Source organism: Lynx rufus, unplaced genomic scaffold, assembly GCF_022079265.1.
Source record: "Lynx rufus isolate CCGP_SWC_20201006 ecotype Redwood Valley unplaced genomic scaffold, mLynRuf1.p SCAF_8, whole genome shotgun sequence".
Lineage (NCBI taxonomy): Eukaryota > Metazoa > Chordata > Mammalia > Carnivora > Felidae > Lynx > Lynx rufus.
Window position 1 is genome coordinate 119,747,998 of NW_025814896.1, and position 15,672 is coordinate 119,763,669.

The window sequence follows — 15,672 nt, forward strand, 5'->3', positions numbered from 1 at the left end:
TGGAGGCCAGAGGCGAAGACCACGGCTTTGGACGTGGCTAAAGATTTTATTCCGAAAGGCCGACCTGGTCAGGGCCAGGCTCTCCAGCATCACGCTCTGAACTCAAAGTAGCAGTCTCTCCTCTGCCGCTCATGGGGGGTGACCCTCTTCCCCGAGGGGAACCTCTGGTAGGTCTTCAAGTTCTCGGGAGATACTCTTAAAAGGTGCCACTTCTTCTCTGGGCTCAGAGGAGGACTGGGGGAGGACGGAGACAGGGTTATGCAGCGTTCCAGAAAGGCTGTGCCCACCCACAGCCCCGTGTGCCCAATTTTCTAGCCCACCCTGAACTGGCTACTCACCAGCTCAAACGTCTTGTAAGTCACCCTGCAGTGGAGATCAGAATAATTTGCATTTGCACAATGGCGCAGCGGTAAAGAGGGAGAACGTGGGTGTCAGACAGACCTGGGAGAGATTCCGGCTCAACTCCCGCTGGAAGGGCACACGGATAAAATGGACCAGTGTTGGTACCTCCCATCCCTGTTAGCTTTGTTTTGAGGACTCGATGAGGTAATGCGTATAAGGCACTTAAATAATGCTGGACGAGGAACAGATACGCAACAAATGTTATGAGAAATGATGGCGATGGTCAGCAAGTAGTTGGAAACCCAAGATCTTTCCACTGACCTCTTGACCCCTCCTTCCCCACACAACACCTTGGAAGCACAGACTTCCGATTCCCGTGCCTTGGTGACAGGAGGGACAGCAAGGGAACCATGTGCCTGGATTATCTCAAAGGGCAGAGCTGGCCTTCCCTGGGGAAAGCAGCTCTCTCAGATAAAAGGAGTGAGATGCAAGCAGTGGGGAACTTTCATATTTTGTTAGATGGACAGTTGGACTTTGAAAGATATTCTGAGGTCCCAAGGAGAACGTTTTCCGAGTCTGGTCGGGACTGGGGGGACGCATTTCCCGCTCTTGTAGTGCCCTCTGTGTCCACCAGAGGGCAGCAGTTCCTTGCTACTCAGAAGCAGCGGTGCCCACGTTTGGACGAGTGTAGCTGCAAGGCTGACACTGCAGGGGGGGAGAAGCCTGCAAGGTTCAGGCCAGCCAAGATGACAGGTTTGCTCCCAAACTCCCCGTGCATCTGGCCAGGAAAGCACTCTTTCAGATTCTGCTCATTCTGCTCATCCCTCTGAGGCTGCCCTTAACCTTGACCCCCTTGCTGTGTGACTGTCACCCTCTGCACCGTAGGCTCCTTAGGGTGAGGTCTTCACTCATTTCTCGGCGTGAGTGGCTGTGTGCCTGGCTGGAAGCAGGTGCCCCATGGACATGTGTTTGTAGCATGCGTGAAGGGGGGAGGGCAGGCACTCACAGGTCGGTGGGGAGGGGGTATCGTTCCCACTCCTTCACAGGCAGCACGAAGTAGGGCACCTGGGGCACCATGCCCGTCTTGTCTAGATAGGACTTCCTATGCTGCTGCGCCATCTACGGCTCGACCCAAAGAAGAGATGACAGGTTGTCAGTGTGCAGGAGTGACCTGGGGCACCCGCAGTTCCTGCCTGCCTATACCTGGGCAGGGGGTGGGGCCGTCTCCCTTAACGCCCCTGTTGGAGGCCCCAGCTGGGTGTCCTCTCTGAGACCAGCTCCCATCTGTCTAATGGCGATGATGGCTCGCCCCACCCCAGCTTTGCTGCGGAGAGTAAATGAGGCGAGCGACCAGCGGAGGTCAAGGGTGTGAATCCTGGCTCAGCAGGTGGCACAGGTAAGCTCCGTGTGTTTGTTTCTCCCTTTCCCGCCCCCCTGGACTGGGGGTGCTATGCGTGAGAGCCATGAGGGAAAGCAAAGCCCCCCCCCCCCATGCCCATTGACACGGTCCCCACAGCCCCTTGGAGTCTGACAGCATTGACCTGGTCCTCTCCTTGAGGACCTGCCTTCTCATATAGTTCTCTGCCCTGAGGACCAGGGGGCACCTGCATCTTTGAAATCGGGCTGGAGGCATGTTTGCAAGAGAAGTGAGGGAGAGACCAAGGTTTCTAGGGACACGGCAGAGAATGAGCCCTGGCCCCCAGTGAGGTGGGCGAGCACCCAGGTGCCTGTGACCCACCAGGACACGTCTGCACCAGGCCCAGGGGAGGCCGTAAGAGCCCGAGGGGCAGGACAAGGACATCGGGGTGTGGGCAGTTAGGTTCCGGTCTGGGGCTGAGGTTGACTTGGGGTACGGCTTCAGAGGGGCTGCTAAGCAAGGAGGTGTCAGGTGGGCACCAGGACCCGGGTACAATCGAGACTAGACCTGGGGCTAGAACCAGGGTCGGGGGCTTAGTGGCCCTGTGTGTGAGTGGTGGGGGGCAGGGTTCATCTTGTAGGTGGATCTTTGATGTTTTACTCTAGTAGGAAGTAAGCGAGGGTCCACGGGGTCATGGGGCAGAGGTGAGGGTGGGAACACCTCCCTGGGGGTGAGAACACCTCCCTGGGGGTGGGCTGGGGCAAGAGCCCCAGGAGTCCCTGGGGTGGGGGGTCATCTGGGAAGCAGTCTAGGCCCTGTCCCCGACGCCCCCAGCCAAACTCACTAGGTTCCCTGCTGGCTCAGGGGCTCGGAGAAAGCAAACAAAGTCCCTCTTGGAGGTGACGGGGATCACTCCAAGCCCCTCCCCCACCGCCCGGGTTGCTAGGGGGACAGCAGCCGGGCCCAGGTCAACCCACCTGGTAGAAGCCGGTAAGCTGGGCGGAGCGGCCACTGTCCAGGTTGAAGCGGGTGTAGCTGGGGGTGTGCAGCCAGCGGTCCCGGGTGTGGGAGCGCTTACTCAGCACGAGGTTGGGGTCTGAGGAGAAGAGGGTGGGGAAGTGGCCGCCTTTGCTGAAGACAGTACGGCTCTTCATCAGGGCTGCGTGGCGGTGGTCCTGGAAATACTTGAGGGTGGCGGTGCCGTAGGGGGAGCCAAAGGAGAAGGCCACACCGGGAACATGGCCTTGGTACCTGCGATGGCCACGGGGTGGGGGGGGGGGCAGGTCAGTGCACGGTTCCGAGGCCCGTTCCAAGACAGGCCCATAAAGCCCGGGGCGGGGGTGGCGGCAGGTCCCGTGGGTCGCTTCTGGGCCTTGAGAGGCTTCCCTCGGATGCACTGCCCAGCTCGGGGCTCCGGGGAAGGGCGAGCGAAGGAGAATCTGGGCCTCTCCTTCCCGACAGAGGCTGGTCACCCCTCCGGACCAGGGGCTCCCGCAGGGGCCAGAGCACCGGGGCCCTGTCCTGAGCCCTCGGCAGGGCCGCGGGCACATCACTCTCCATATACTCAGGGTTTGGCCCGAAGATGGGGAGGTGTCCTGCCACTATCTCATCAGGGGTAGGGAGGATCTAAGAGGTTGGTGGGGACGCAGCAGTGACGTGTGACATCAGATCTGTGGTGGCCAAGGCCTGGGCTCACACGTGCAGCCTCGCCCCAGCTCAGCCACCTCACGAGGCACCACTCAGACGGCCTGCAAGGGGTCCCGTCGCCCTCTGCAGCCACGGAGGCCGGCGACAGGGACAGGGGACCGGCGGGCGGGGACGCTTGGAGACACAGAGGACACAAGCACACACAGTACGCTGAGGAGCCCTGGTCGGGTGAGACCGCCACAGAGAGCCAAAGACTTGTTTTGGCCGCGTGACGGCCGAAGGGCATGAGCGTCAGATTTGTGCGAATGACGGAGAGTCATGCTTTTCCAGTCAGTCGCTTCTCACCCCCTAAAACCTCACCCTGGCCCCACGGTGCCAGTGAAATGGCTTTTGACAGGGACACCTGGGTGGCTCAGTCAGTTGAGCGTTCCACTCTTGGTTTCAGCTCAGGTCATGATCTCATGGTTCGTGGGTTCAAGCCCCACGTTGGGCTCTGTACCGACAGTGCAGGGCCTACTTGGGATTCTCTCTCTCTCTCCCTCTCTCTCTGACCCTGCCCTGCTCTCTCTCTCTCTCAAAAAAAAGAAAAGAAAAGAAATGGCTCTTGACAAGGGCGCCAGGGGTCTCCCACAGCATTGGACATTGCCGACCTCTGCGGTCTTGAAACGCCGCTCCTGGATTTTACGACGCTGCTCTCTCCTTGTCTGCTGGCTTCACCCGCCTCTCTGACCGTTCCTTCTCAGTTTCCCCCGTGTGGTGCGCCTCTTCTGCTCTCTTTCTCCGGGGCCTGTCCTGCGCCCACACGGTCCCCTGGGTGATGGAATCCAGGGCCTTAACCTTCCCCTTGTGTGGATGACCCTGGTCTACATCTCCAGCCCCGAAGCCCCGTCAGACTCCTGCACACGGCCGCACACTACGCACCCCTTGCGGGTGTCCTGGGCTTTACCCGCACCCCCGCCTCCAACCTCTAGTCCCATCTTGGTGATGGGCACTCTGCAGGTGGCCAAGTCAAGCTTCACCCGTCACGTGCAATTAGTCCTCAAGCCCAGGGTTCCATCCCTGCCCTGGGCGTGGGCCACACGGCCTCTTAGCTGGGCTGCGGGCACAGGAGCCCCCCATCCTCCTAACTGCGCTCTTACCTCCCACCCCTTCCCCCTACCTCCACCAGAGTGACCTTTCTGAAGCCAAGCCCTCAGCGTGGCATTCAAGGCTGTCCGCGAGCCGACTATGTCCCCCTCTCCAGCCTCACCGGCCTCCCTGCTCCCGGTTGTAAAGAACCATTTGCATGTTCTTTCTCCCACCGCCCGCCTGCATTTCTCCCCTGGGTTTCTGCCCTGGGCCCCCGGCCCCCGGATGCTTGCCCCCCCAGGACTAAAGACCTGCCCTGTCACTTTGAAGATCCTTTCCTTGCCGCCTCTTCTAGGTCTAGGCGGTCCTGCTCTCCCTGCTGCACCGCGAGCCGTGCCTGCTCCCAATGGTCGTGTCTGTTTTCATGTCTTTGTCTCCGTCACTAGACTCCTGGGAGCCTCTCGGGCACAGCTGGGTCATGTCTTCCTCACCTTCAGATCCCCAGTTTTCCGTACCAGGTCTGGCACACGGTCTGAGTCGGAAATGTTGAGGAAACAAACAAAAAGATGAGTGGGTACGCGCCTAGGGCGCCAGCGACGTTTGCGGCCGGACCTACTCACACAAACGCCGGAAGACCAGGCTGCAGGGACCCCGGCACCTGTCCTGAGGCCTCCCTACTGTGGTGCTTGACGCGTCCCCTTCTCTCAGCCGAGTTCCCTTACCAGGGAGGCCCCAGGGGGTGCGGGGAGCCTGAGGGCCACTGCGACATCGTGGGCGTCCCCCTCTCACCAGGCCAAAGGGCACGGTGGCCTCTGGGGTCAGCGCTTCAGAATCACCTGTGCCGGCTGCTCAGGGCCCCCTTGGCCTCCTCCCCAGTAGAGTCAGATGGCATTGCATGGTTTCCTCCTCCTCGTCTTCAGGTGGGAGGCGAGAAAGCCAAGCACGGTGATTACCGACGGGGCTTCCGATCGCTCCCCACAGCAGGTGAAACAGAAGAAGAGCCCCTCCCGGGCCCCTGGCCCTACCGCCCCTCCACAGCGTGTCCCTTCCGGAGCCTCGCAGCATTTGAGGTTCCCCGGGCCCAAGCGGGGAGTGAGGGGAGAAGCCGTCCACCACACGCAGGCGTTTGGCCTCGCCCCTCCTGCCCTTGAGACCACGACCCCGGGGATCCCAGCCTTCTCCCTCCTGCCTCTGCCCTTCTGTCCTGGAAAGATGCTGGGGCTGGTGATGCCTGCAAGGTCACCTTGGCCACTTCTAGGACAGAGTCCTCCTCTCTGCCATGGTTTAGCCCCTCCTGGGTCTGGAGCCCCCCCTCCTGCCCCTCCCAAGGCCTCACGCGTCCAGTCGGCCCCTCCCGGTTTCTCTCGGTCTCTGCCCTCCCTCCTTGCCATCCGTAATCTCTCCTCTCTTGGCTTCTCTTCCTCTGCCTACCGAGACGCACGTTTCTGTGCATTTGTCCCAGGCTGCGACATCCTCCGGCGGACCCTGCGGCCTCACGTGTCCCCCTTCCTCTTCCTTTATCCCCGAATTTCTCTGTGGAAGGAACACTGTACCTTCTGCCTTTGTTTCCTCCTCCCCCATTCTTTCCTCGACCTCCCTCAGCCCGACCGCTGACCCACCGCTTAAACGTGAGCCTGTATTTTTTTCATCAAGGTTAACACGAGACCATCCAATCGCCACCTCCAACATCCTCGGCTCACCCTCTCCCTACGGCACCTGCACTGAGGCAGAAACTCGTTTGCAAGAAACAGCACGCGAGCAGGCCGAACGGAGCTCCTGGGGGTTCTCCGTGCTGTGTATGAAACTTAATAAACATACAGGCTCCACAGCCGGGGGGTCTAGGCAGATAGGCAAGTAGGGAGCCGATTCTTCCTTCCCCGAGCCTCTGTCCCCCTACTTGCTTTGCCACCTGGGGGTGGAAGGACATGGGACTGGTGGGTTGAAGAGGGAAATGAGGCTTGTTGGAGACCACCCCCGCCCTCCCCCTTTTCCTTGGAAGCAAGCAAGCCCACGTGACTCCCCTGTGCCCTGTTTTGGGTGGCCACACGCTGCCCTCCAGGAGGAAAGCCTGTCCTAAGCCAGCCCCGCCTCCTCTTTCCGGGGCTCTCAGCTTTCCCTCTTAGGTCATCTTATTCCTCAGGGGGTTGGGGATGAAGGAGGAGAGAGGTGGGGGCCATCAGGTGCTGTCAACCCCCAACAAAAAGACAAGAAAGCAACAGAACGAAAACTAAAGAAAGGTGGTCTGCAACAGTCTGTAGGGACAAGAGCGTGACCCGAGAATATCAAACGGGCCACGCGGTCATTAGCCGTAAAGGCGGTGCCCGGGCCTTTCCCGGCATGCAAGGGCTCAGGAAATAAAGCAAAACCCATAGCCTCCTGCAAGCAGTGTGCAGGGACTAAATCCTGCCAAGGAAGAGAGGAGTCAAAAGAAAGGAATACCCAGAAATGTAGAAATTGTTAAAATGACTGGTTAGCTTCAAGTCTATTTTTTTTTAATTTTTTTTTTTAACGTTTATTTTACTTTTGAGACAGAGACAGAGCATGAACAGGGGAGGGGGTCAGAGAGAGAGGGAGACACAGAATCGGAAGCAGGCTCCAGGCTCTGAGCCATCAGCCCAGAGCCCGACGCGGGGCTCGAACCCACGAACCGTGAGATCATGACCTAAGCCAGAAACCAGGACTCACCCCATCTTCCCTTCTCCATCCCCCTCCGCACCCCTCCTCTCTCCCCAAGTCTCCAAGTGACGTTCCCCATAGCAGCCAGCCTCCCTCTTCGCTCACCGGGGTGGTCTTGAATCTCTGAGCCAGGCTCCCAGACTGAAGTCTCACCCCTCTAGCCTGTTGTCCACGCTGCTGCCGGAGTGATCTTTCTCAAACACGTGTCACACCACCGTGGTCACCTCTCTCCCTTCTCACTTCCCCACAAGCGCTCAAGGCCCCGGAAGCATCACATCTCTGGGCCTCACGTGCTGTCCGCACCTCTGAGGCTTTGCACACATTTCCTCTACCTGGGATGCCGTGTCCCGGGGGGTGGGGGTGGGGGAGTTCCCTACCCACTCCCAGCACCAGGGCTCTCTGGCGCCTTCCCTAACCACACACCCTCTACCTAGACTGTGTGTCACATCCTTTGTGCACAGTCAGGTGCACACTCGTCCATCTCCTGTGCTAACCTGTGCTCTCTTTATCCTCGGCACCTACGCGGCACCTAACCCAGGACAAGTGCTCAATAAATGTCTGCTGGGGGAGGCGGAAGTCCAGAAACCCGGGGGCCACCACGTCCCCGAACACTGTTTTAAAGGGGCTTGGCTCTGATCTACAAAGCGCACGCAGTGTCCCACCCACAGGGGCCTTCGCGTTCGTACTTGGAAGAAAGGAGCCATAGACATGTGACGTGTTCCCGGGATTCTTGTCTTCACCACCCCCAGGCTCTCTGCTATACTCCTCCTCTGCTCCCTGCTTTTCCACCTTCTCTGAATGCCAAGATATTTGCGTCCCAGTACAATAGAAGCCGTCTCCTCCGCAATCCTCCTAAGGTTCTGCTTCCACTGGGGATCCTATTCAGAACCTGCCGCTCACGGAGGGGCACGGGTGTGTGCACAGAGGTGCACACGGTCACATTTCTTTAGCGCTCAGAGGGCACGCCTTGGCTAGCCAGGTCTGTGTCCCCTGGATGCACTTGCGTTTGTGTGCCTCGAGCAAGCCCCTGTGTGGTCCTATGGTAAAGCTTTCCCAAGGCCTGTTTTTGTTGGCCGTGGGGCTGGCTAAGGCGGAGAAAACAGAGGGGAATGAGTGACAGGTTTTGTAACAGGGCATCCAACAGTCCCCGTGGCACTGCCACACCTCCTCCTGGACCCCCTCATCTGCTGCCCGGCTCCTCACCCACCTGCACACAAGCTGGGAGACGGTGCTCAGCTGGGTCCCCAGCAGCCACCGTGGGTGCGCACACGCGTGTGTGCGTGTGCGCGCGCGCACGTGTGTGTGTGTGTGTGTGTGTGTCCCTGTGCGTACAGAGAGTGTACAGGGAGCAAAATGGCCCCATAGCTGACATTAAAATTAATTACCAGGAGCCATCAGAGATCCCATGAGCAGCCTTATTAACTAATTAACTTGCAACTATTCGGCACATCCTCATTCCGCTGGCGCTCTCCTCTCCTCGACACTTCCTGCTGAGTGCAGTTCCTTCAGATCCTTCCCCTGGGCAAAAACTTTCAAGGGCTCCCCATTGTCTATGAAATGAGGAAGGAACCAGCCAGGCACTCCAGGCCGGGCCTGACGCGGGCCTCCTGGAGGGGGGCCTTCCCAGCTTCTAAACCACATCCGTGTCCTTCCTACTCCCGCTCAGTAGGTCATCTGCAGCTCTGGAGGCAGAGCCGGCCAGCACCTGCACCCCTGCCTTCCCTCAGGCCATCCCCTCCATCCCCAAGAGGCTTCTCTCCTCCTCTCCCGACCTTGTGACAGCCTCAAGGGCCATGTCCAATACCCTCTTTTCCGAGGAGCCACCCACAGACCTGCCTGTCCTCTCCATTGAACCGTCTGTGCCCTTTGTGACCCTCTTTATGTCCCACCTCACATTCTCGCTGTGTGCAATTACCTGGGCCTTTAGTGTAGTCTTCCTTTCTGGAATATAAACTCCATGGGGGGGGGGGAGAGCAAGGAGTTCTATCTGCGTCCCTATCAGTCCTGGCACTCAGTAGCTGCTCTCCAAATATTTGTTGAAATGAACTGACAAACGGAGGCACATTTTTAAGGGCTGATGATTCTTCTGGAAAGAAGGAGGGGCCCTGTTATGAAGCCTCGGTCTCCAGGAGCACCTGACCCCCTGTTCTCAGAAAGGCTCCCCAGTTCCTTAGGGTTTCGTGAGAGGCTTCAGTGACCTATCTGGACACGCGGGGTCTCCTATGTCTCTTTGGCAGGTGGCCTTTGTTTGGTAGCCTGGGAAGCACCTGCCTGTCCCGGGGCCGCGCCTCCAGTGGCCGGGCTGGGGCTGAAATGGAAGGGGCTCCCCTCTGCCACCCGGAAGGTGAGGTCTCAGGCCTGAAGCAGCTGGCAGGAGGCAGTGGTGTGCTAGAGGTGGCCTGTCTTGGCTCATACTGGCTGACGAGAGCTGATGACTAAATTTCGAGGATGTTTGTCCGGGCTGTGGTTAAACAAGCCCGGCTTAAAAGCGAAATTATACAAAAATACAAGAAATTATATAAAGTCACAGTGAAAGAAATCACGTCGACGGCAAAGGCAATAAACACCCAATGCTCATCACCACCCAATCGTATCACCGTGTTTCGCGGCCGTCTGCGTTCTTGGGGTTAGCTGTGCCTGTTGTGTCTGGAGGGCGGAATGACTGTGTGCGCTGTTTTGCGTCCCGCCCCGGCTCTGCAGTTGTGACACCATTTTGGCGGCTTCAAGTCAGCCGTGGTGGGGGTGTTGATGCCGCAGATAGTAGATGAGTGCTACAGATCACGACCCACCCTGTCTCCAGAGAGCTGGTTGTCAAACATTTACCAGCAGATCTATCGTACGGGGATCCTGGGGAAGTGGATACAGCCGCCTTTGTGGGACCGCCGTCCTGGAGGTAACGGCCACTCTCCTGACAGTGGAAGGCACTGACTTTAGGGTCCCGGAGCCCAGGCCAGCTCCGCGGCAGATATGGGCACAGGTGCCACTCCAGGCAAATGCAGGGAAGTCGGGGGCGGGGGAGGGGGGGTTGCTGGTGAAAGTCCTGGCTGCTGGTGACAGCCCCTGGCGGAGTGGGGGGCATCGGGGGCAGTAGTAGCCTGGCCGTGAATGAACGCACGGTGGCAGGTCACGTGCTTGGACTAAGAGCCTGGTGAGGTGTGGTGGGAGGCGGAGACGGGGGGTGGGGTGGGGGGGGCGGGGGTGGATACCACTGAGGTCCGACCTGCTAGCAAGAGGCACAGAGCCCCACTGAGGCTGATCTCATCCCTTAAAAAGCCTCACAGTCCCAGGGACTCGGACCCGAGAATCCCCCGCTCACGGCGGGGGGGGGGGGGGTTACACAGCCCAGACAGTGGCAAGGTGCCTGAGGGCTGTGCTGCCCAGAGCAGCAAGGTGCCCAGACAGAGCACCCTGGCCAGCGAGCCTGAAGACCAGCATCCCGTCCCCCTTGGTACCGAGAATCAGTCCCTGAACACCGCAGGGATCTAACTAATGATAATAGACGGCAGTTGGAGAGGAGAGCCGGGGTGCTGAGGTCACAAAGACACGGCTGGGTAGCTTGCTGAATGACCCGAGGCAAGCTGCTTATTTCTCATCTGGGATGTCGCAAAGGGTTTTTACAGAATGTTTGTAAAGAGCCCAGCACGGTGCCTGGCACGTAGTAGGTGCTCATTACCTGGGGGCTCCCAATGCCACCACAAGGCATCAGGGACCCGGTGCCAGGCCAGCTCTTCCAACGCCAGCCTGGGGCTCGTGCAAGTCCCCCTCTCCCCCGGCCCCAGACCTCAGTGACCACATCTGGAACAGAAGAGGGCTACATGATCTCCAAGGTCTTTACCACTGTGAATACTCCCTGCCTCTACGAATCAAACTGGTAAGGGGGATGATCGGAGCGTCAGAGGAGACTGGCTCTGCTTAAAATCCTGTGATTAATGTTCGAAAAGGCACAAAAATAATAATTATCCAAGTGTGGTGGGGAATCTTGGATTCTTTCATTAAGTTAACAAAATTAGCAATGAGGTAGCATTTAGAAACATAAGTCCATTCATTCCTCACTGATGGGGATCTTTAGGGTGAGCATATGCCTCCCAGAAAGATCCATGCAGAGAAAGCCACAGATACAGGCTCGGCTATCCAAACTAGTCCAGTTCATGCTTGGAGGCTTCTTCATGATTCACTCATTACCACAATTTCTAGATCAATCACAGGACAAAGTGCTCAAGGGAACTGCAGACAAGCGGTGCGGCGACAGAAGCAACCTAGGATTGCTTCCGAAATATGCAACTTCCCCTGGCAGAGCAGGGGAACAGTTTGGGAGGGTTAAGTTTCCAACTGGGGACAGTGGGGAGCATCAGAAAAAAATATAATTGCGCGTAGAATGAAACCTCATGACGAACACCCAGAATGCGGTGTAAACACCACTCTCCAAGGCTGCAAAGATGGCTTTGAACTAAACCTTCTGTATCTACACCACCACGGGAACCCATCGAGGGCGGCCCCCTGCTTGTCTTCTCACAACCCCTGGCACCTCCCCAGCGCTCAACATGTCTTTACCAAAGGAATGTCCAAATGAAGCAATAACTACCTGGCCAGATTCTTGGAGCCCACCCAGGGCCCACCCGTCTTCTTCTCGCCTTCATCCGACGAACACTACTGTTGCCTGGATCCTAGGTGGGCTGGGGCGCGAAAGGCCAGCTCCCCTTCTCCGGTTCCTCACGTTGTCACTCCTGCCCAGGGGTCTCCAAACCCAGCTTACGAGGTGGCTCCCTCTCCTCCCCCTTCCCCGGGTCCCAGGCTGGGCATGCTCTGCGCTCGCTGGGGACTCACTTCCCAGGAAGAGGGACGCGGAGAGAGCCCCTGTCCGCGCCCAGCCGCCGCCTGCTCGGGGCACGCAATCCCTCCCGGGAAGGTCACCCAGCCAGGTGAACAACTGGAGCCCTGATTCTTTCAAACCCCAAAAGCGCAAGTGCGGAGTTTCCAGTTTCTAGCGAGAGGAGGGTTTTGCGGGGTGGGGGGGTGGCGCTCCGACAGAATGGTTCAGGCAGGGGCGGGGCAGGGGGCGCGACGGCCTTACCCGGGCATGAGGCCGAGGGGCACGTAGGTGGCATTGAACTCGGTCAGTAGGGTGCCCGCGCTGCGGGAGGCCATGGTGGGTGCCTCGAGTGCGCAACGAGCCCGGCGCCTGCCCCTCCCTGCCCGACGACGGTAAACAGCCCGGGGTCCCCTGGCAACCGCGTGCCTGGCAACGTGACCGTGACCTGGGCCAAGCCACCGCCCGCTGCATTGTTCCGGGGCCAGCCCCCTACTTGCTCTCCTGTGGGCCTCCAAGCTCAGCTTTCACGTCCGGGAATGGGCTCATCTCTGCGCTTCACCACCAGCAGGGGTGTGGTGCCGCTCAGACGCAGGATGGGGTGGAAACTCTGTGGACAGGCCCGGCCCCCATGCGCCCCAAGTGCCCTTCTGCCCCCTGCAAGACTCGCTGACCCGGCCTGGAGCGTTCTCGCTTTGGAGACGGAGCAGAAAGCAGCAGCCCCACCGTGGCTGTGCTCCAGGAGCCCAAAGGGCTGCAGGGAGCCCAGGAGCCAGCAACCCCCTCACCCCCCCCCCACCCCCCCGTTCCTCAAGGGGAGTTGTCTTCATTAATCTCTCATCTCTCCCTGGGAACTTCCCTCTCACCTCGTCTTGCCCCTCAAACTACTCCACACGAGTGGTTTACAAGTAAGGGGCAAAAAGCAAATGGTGGAAAGGTCTGGGGGTGTGATTTCCACCTGTCCCGGGACCCAAGTTCAGTTGGCGTAATTGTGCCACAGAGCAAACTTGCCAAAGGCCCCGGTGAGGCTTTCTTGTAACAGTGCCCCCCTCCTGTAGCTGGTGCCCCCAGGTCCGGTTTCTCCAGCGTCCTCCTCTGTAACTGGGAGTCTGTAACTGGGGCATGAGAGTGGTGACAGCCTCCAAGGCGACACGCTCTGCGACTTGGGGCCAGACCTGCCTCCCCAGCTCCCCGTGCAGCAGCCCTGATATCAGCAAGGACCCTCTGCGGCTTACCCTTGGCCTTCACGGTTCCATCCAATCCTGTCCGACGAGAAGTGTCTTCTTCACAGCTTGATTCTGTAAACGGCAGTTGATGAAGACCACAGACACTAATGAGCTCGCAAGGATGCTTTCGCAAGTGGAATTCTCAAATGGCTTTCTCTGGCAGATGACAATGGAGTTGGGGGAGAGGGGGTGCACAGGCCTTCCAAGAAGTGCAAGAAGCAGGAAAACGGTGGCCTGGGGAGGAAAAGGAACTGGAGGGGAGTGAGTGCTTGTAACCAGGTGGAAGTCTGTGCCCGCCCTTCAAACTGCGGTCAGATCTGTGTATGTCTAAATCCCCCCTGCAGAATATGAGCAATAATGAGAAAGACATTTATAAAAGTTATAAACACAAAACAAAACAAAACAACAACAACCCTCAGGTCAGGTGTGCTATACTCTAGGAAGGTGTTCCCCTGGCCCAGGTCGAGTGCCCACTGTGTCCCCCATTATAATTTGCCAGCCGACTGTGCCCATGAACCTGGCACTCTCGTGTTGCCTGTGTTCCAGTCTGTCTCTTCTGCTTAAGGCCGGAAACTGGATCACATTTGCCTCGGAATCCCCAGCACCTATTACTGGAAGGAGCTAGTGTATGCTTGCTGAATAAATTTTATACTAAGAGTTCCAGAAATGGATAATGGTCAGGAGGGAGGAAATTAAAAAGTAAGATCTGGCTTAGGTTTCAGAAGGTCAGCTGTCTCCGCTAAAGGGATGCCATGTGTTGGCAGAATGGAATTACTACCCTTTTATCGATATAGAAACTGAGGTTGGGCTGAGCTCAATGCCTTGTTTAGGGCAAGTTCATGGGCTTTTCTCTAAAGATGCACAGACCTCATGAAATTCACCCCCTACAGGAGAGAACCACCCAAGGGCCTAAGGAGGAGACGGAGGGTTTTTTTTTTCCTCTCAAGTGCCACCAAGCCCTATGAACAAAGGTCACCTAATAACCTTATTTATAGAACATGCTAGTTAATTTTTTTTAAAGAGACATTAAACTTGCCTGGTTTAAAAATGTTTTGGGACATTCATGCGTATTGAACAAATACAGTATGCTAAAATACTCTTCGCTTCAACGTGGTTAAGTAAAAGTGAGAGAGAAGAACAGGAATTGGAGAAGGAAAGGGAGAGAAGAAAATAGAAGATAAATGTAAAAAGAAAAAAGAGGCAAGGAAACATCTAGAAGGAGGCTCTTGTGACATGCCGCGGGCCACTGGACTGTAGAATTCCCATGGAGTAACCTCTGATTAGCATGCTGTGAAAAATTTAGTATTTCCTTTTTGAACCTTCAGACTCTGTTCCCTCCAGGTCGCCAAGCTCGCCCGCTATCCTGTCAACCTGCACTGGGCATCCAACTATACACAGGACTCTGTGCGAGGCTCTGGGGTTGCAAAGCTGTAGGACACCAGGGTGTCCCCATGGTGAGGATGAAGCAGTGAGAGGAGAGGGGCGGGGGCAGCACCCCAGCCTGGGTGGGGGTGGGGGCAGAGACTTTCAGGAATGGGCACCAGTTGGGCTGAGTCCCCGCCAGAAGGCAGCGGTGGGGTGGGGGCATACCTTACAGAGCAAGCAGCAAGGCCAAGGGTGCAGATGGTCCTGCAAAGGCCCCAGGTTTGGGGGATCCTGGTCCCCAGGGTCCCTTTCTCTATAAGCGCCTGCCGGGGTATGTTGCTGGAAGAGAGGGCAGTTCTTTTTTGGTCCTTGGGAATTCTGCCAGATATCCCTTCCCCACTGCCCCCCAACCCCAGCAGCTAATGGGCTACAAGTCCTAACAGTTCTGCTCCAGTGAGGCTCACCGGCCCGGCCTTCTCCATCCCCAGGCCCCAGGATGGGGCTGGGTGAGTGTCCTGGACCTTAAGCATCGCCCTTCGTGGAACATAAGCCTCTGAGGCTTTCGTAGCTGGGCATCTCTGGTCACGCTCAGCCTGGCTTCCGAGCACGCCGTCTTCCCAGATCCAGGGGTCCCAAAGCAGGAGGCCAGGACCCTGCCTCTTGGGGGTACAATCTCTGTGAGAGCAGGTGGAGGCAGAACATTCCCTTTTTCTCTTAGGACTCTCTTTTCTGACAGCAGCCACCGGGCACAGCCTTAACGTTGTCTGATAGATGCTGAGTTTCCAGCTGGGGGACCCTGAGTTGGGATTTCTAGACGGCACAGTGGGATCCAGCCAGGCCTGGCCCATCCAGGCTCCCCGAGCCTCACGGACGCCCGCAGCCCTGGTGGCCAACTTGACTGGGGGGACTGAATCACCACCAAACACCAGCGCGACAGCCCAGCTTCCTGTGCACGCAGCCGGGGGAGCTCCTTCTCCCCCGCAGGGGTACGCGCCCCTGGCCCCACGCCCCCCCGCCTTCCACACACACGCCCATCCGTGCCCATCTGCCCACTCCTGGGGCCAGAGCTTGCCTAGCAGGGCACAGCAGAGCCCTGCTGAGAGGCGGGCCGGAGCCTCTGCTCCGGGAGCCGGGAAAAGACATCTGAAGCTGGGCAGGGCTTTATCTGGGAGCGGGCGGCTGCT

At 58.0% G+C, this 15,672-nt stretch overlaps 1 protein-coding gene across 1 annotated transcript; it reads right to left on the reverse strand.

The window, feature by feature from the left end:
- Positions 1-89: 89 nt before the first annotated feature.
- FAM166C (family with sequence similarity 166 member C) lies at positions 90-12,235 on the reverse strand. Its single transcript, XM_047068268.1, has 4 exons — positions 12,162-12,235; positions 2,677-2,950; positions 1,349-1,461; positions 90-234 (listed from the first exon to the last, which is right to left on the reverse strand). The coding sequence occupies exons 1-4, from the start codon at positions 12,233-12,235 to the stop codon at positions 90-92; spliced, it is 606 nt and encodes a 201-aa protein (XP_046924224.1).
- Positions 12,236-15,672: the final 3,437 nt, after the last annotated feature.

What these genes read in the sequence shown, in the direction of transcription:
- FAM166C (XM_047068268.1), bottom strand. Translation starts at nt 12,235, where the DNA reads ATGGCCTCCCGCAGCGCGGGCACCCTACTGACCGAGTTCAATGCCACC. An exon ending in CCCCTCGGCCTCATGCCCGG is followed by an intron (nt 2,951 to 12,161) that starts GTAAGGCCGTCG and finishes TGGCCATCGCAG; the next exon opens with GTACCAAGGCCATGTTCCCG. An exon ending in TACCCCCTCCCCACCGACCT is followed by an intron (nt 235 to 1,348) that starts GTGAGTGCCTGC and finishes GTCCTCCCCCAG; the next exon opens with TCCTCCTCTGAGCCCAGAGA.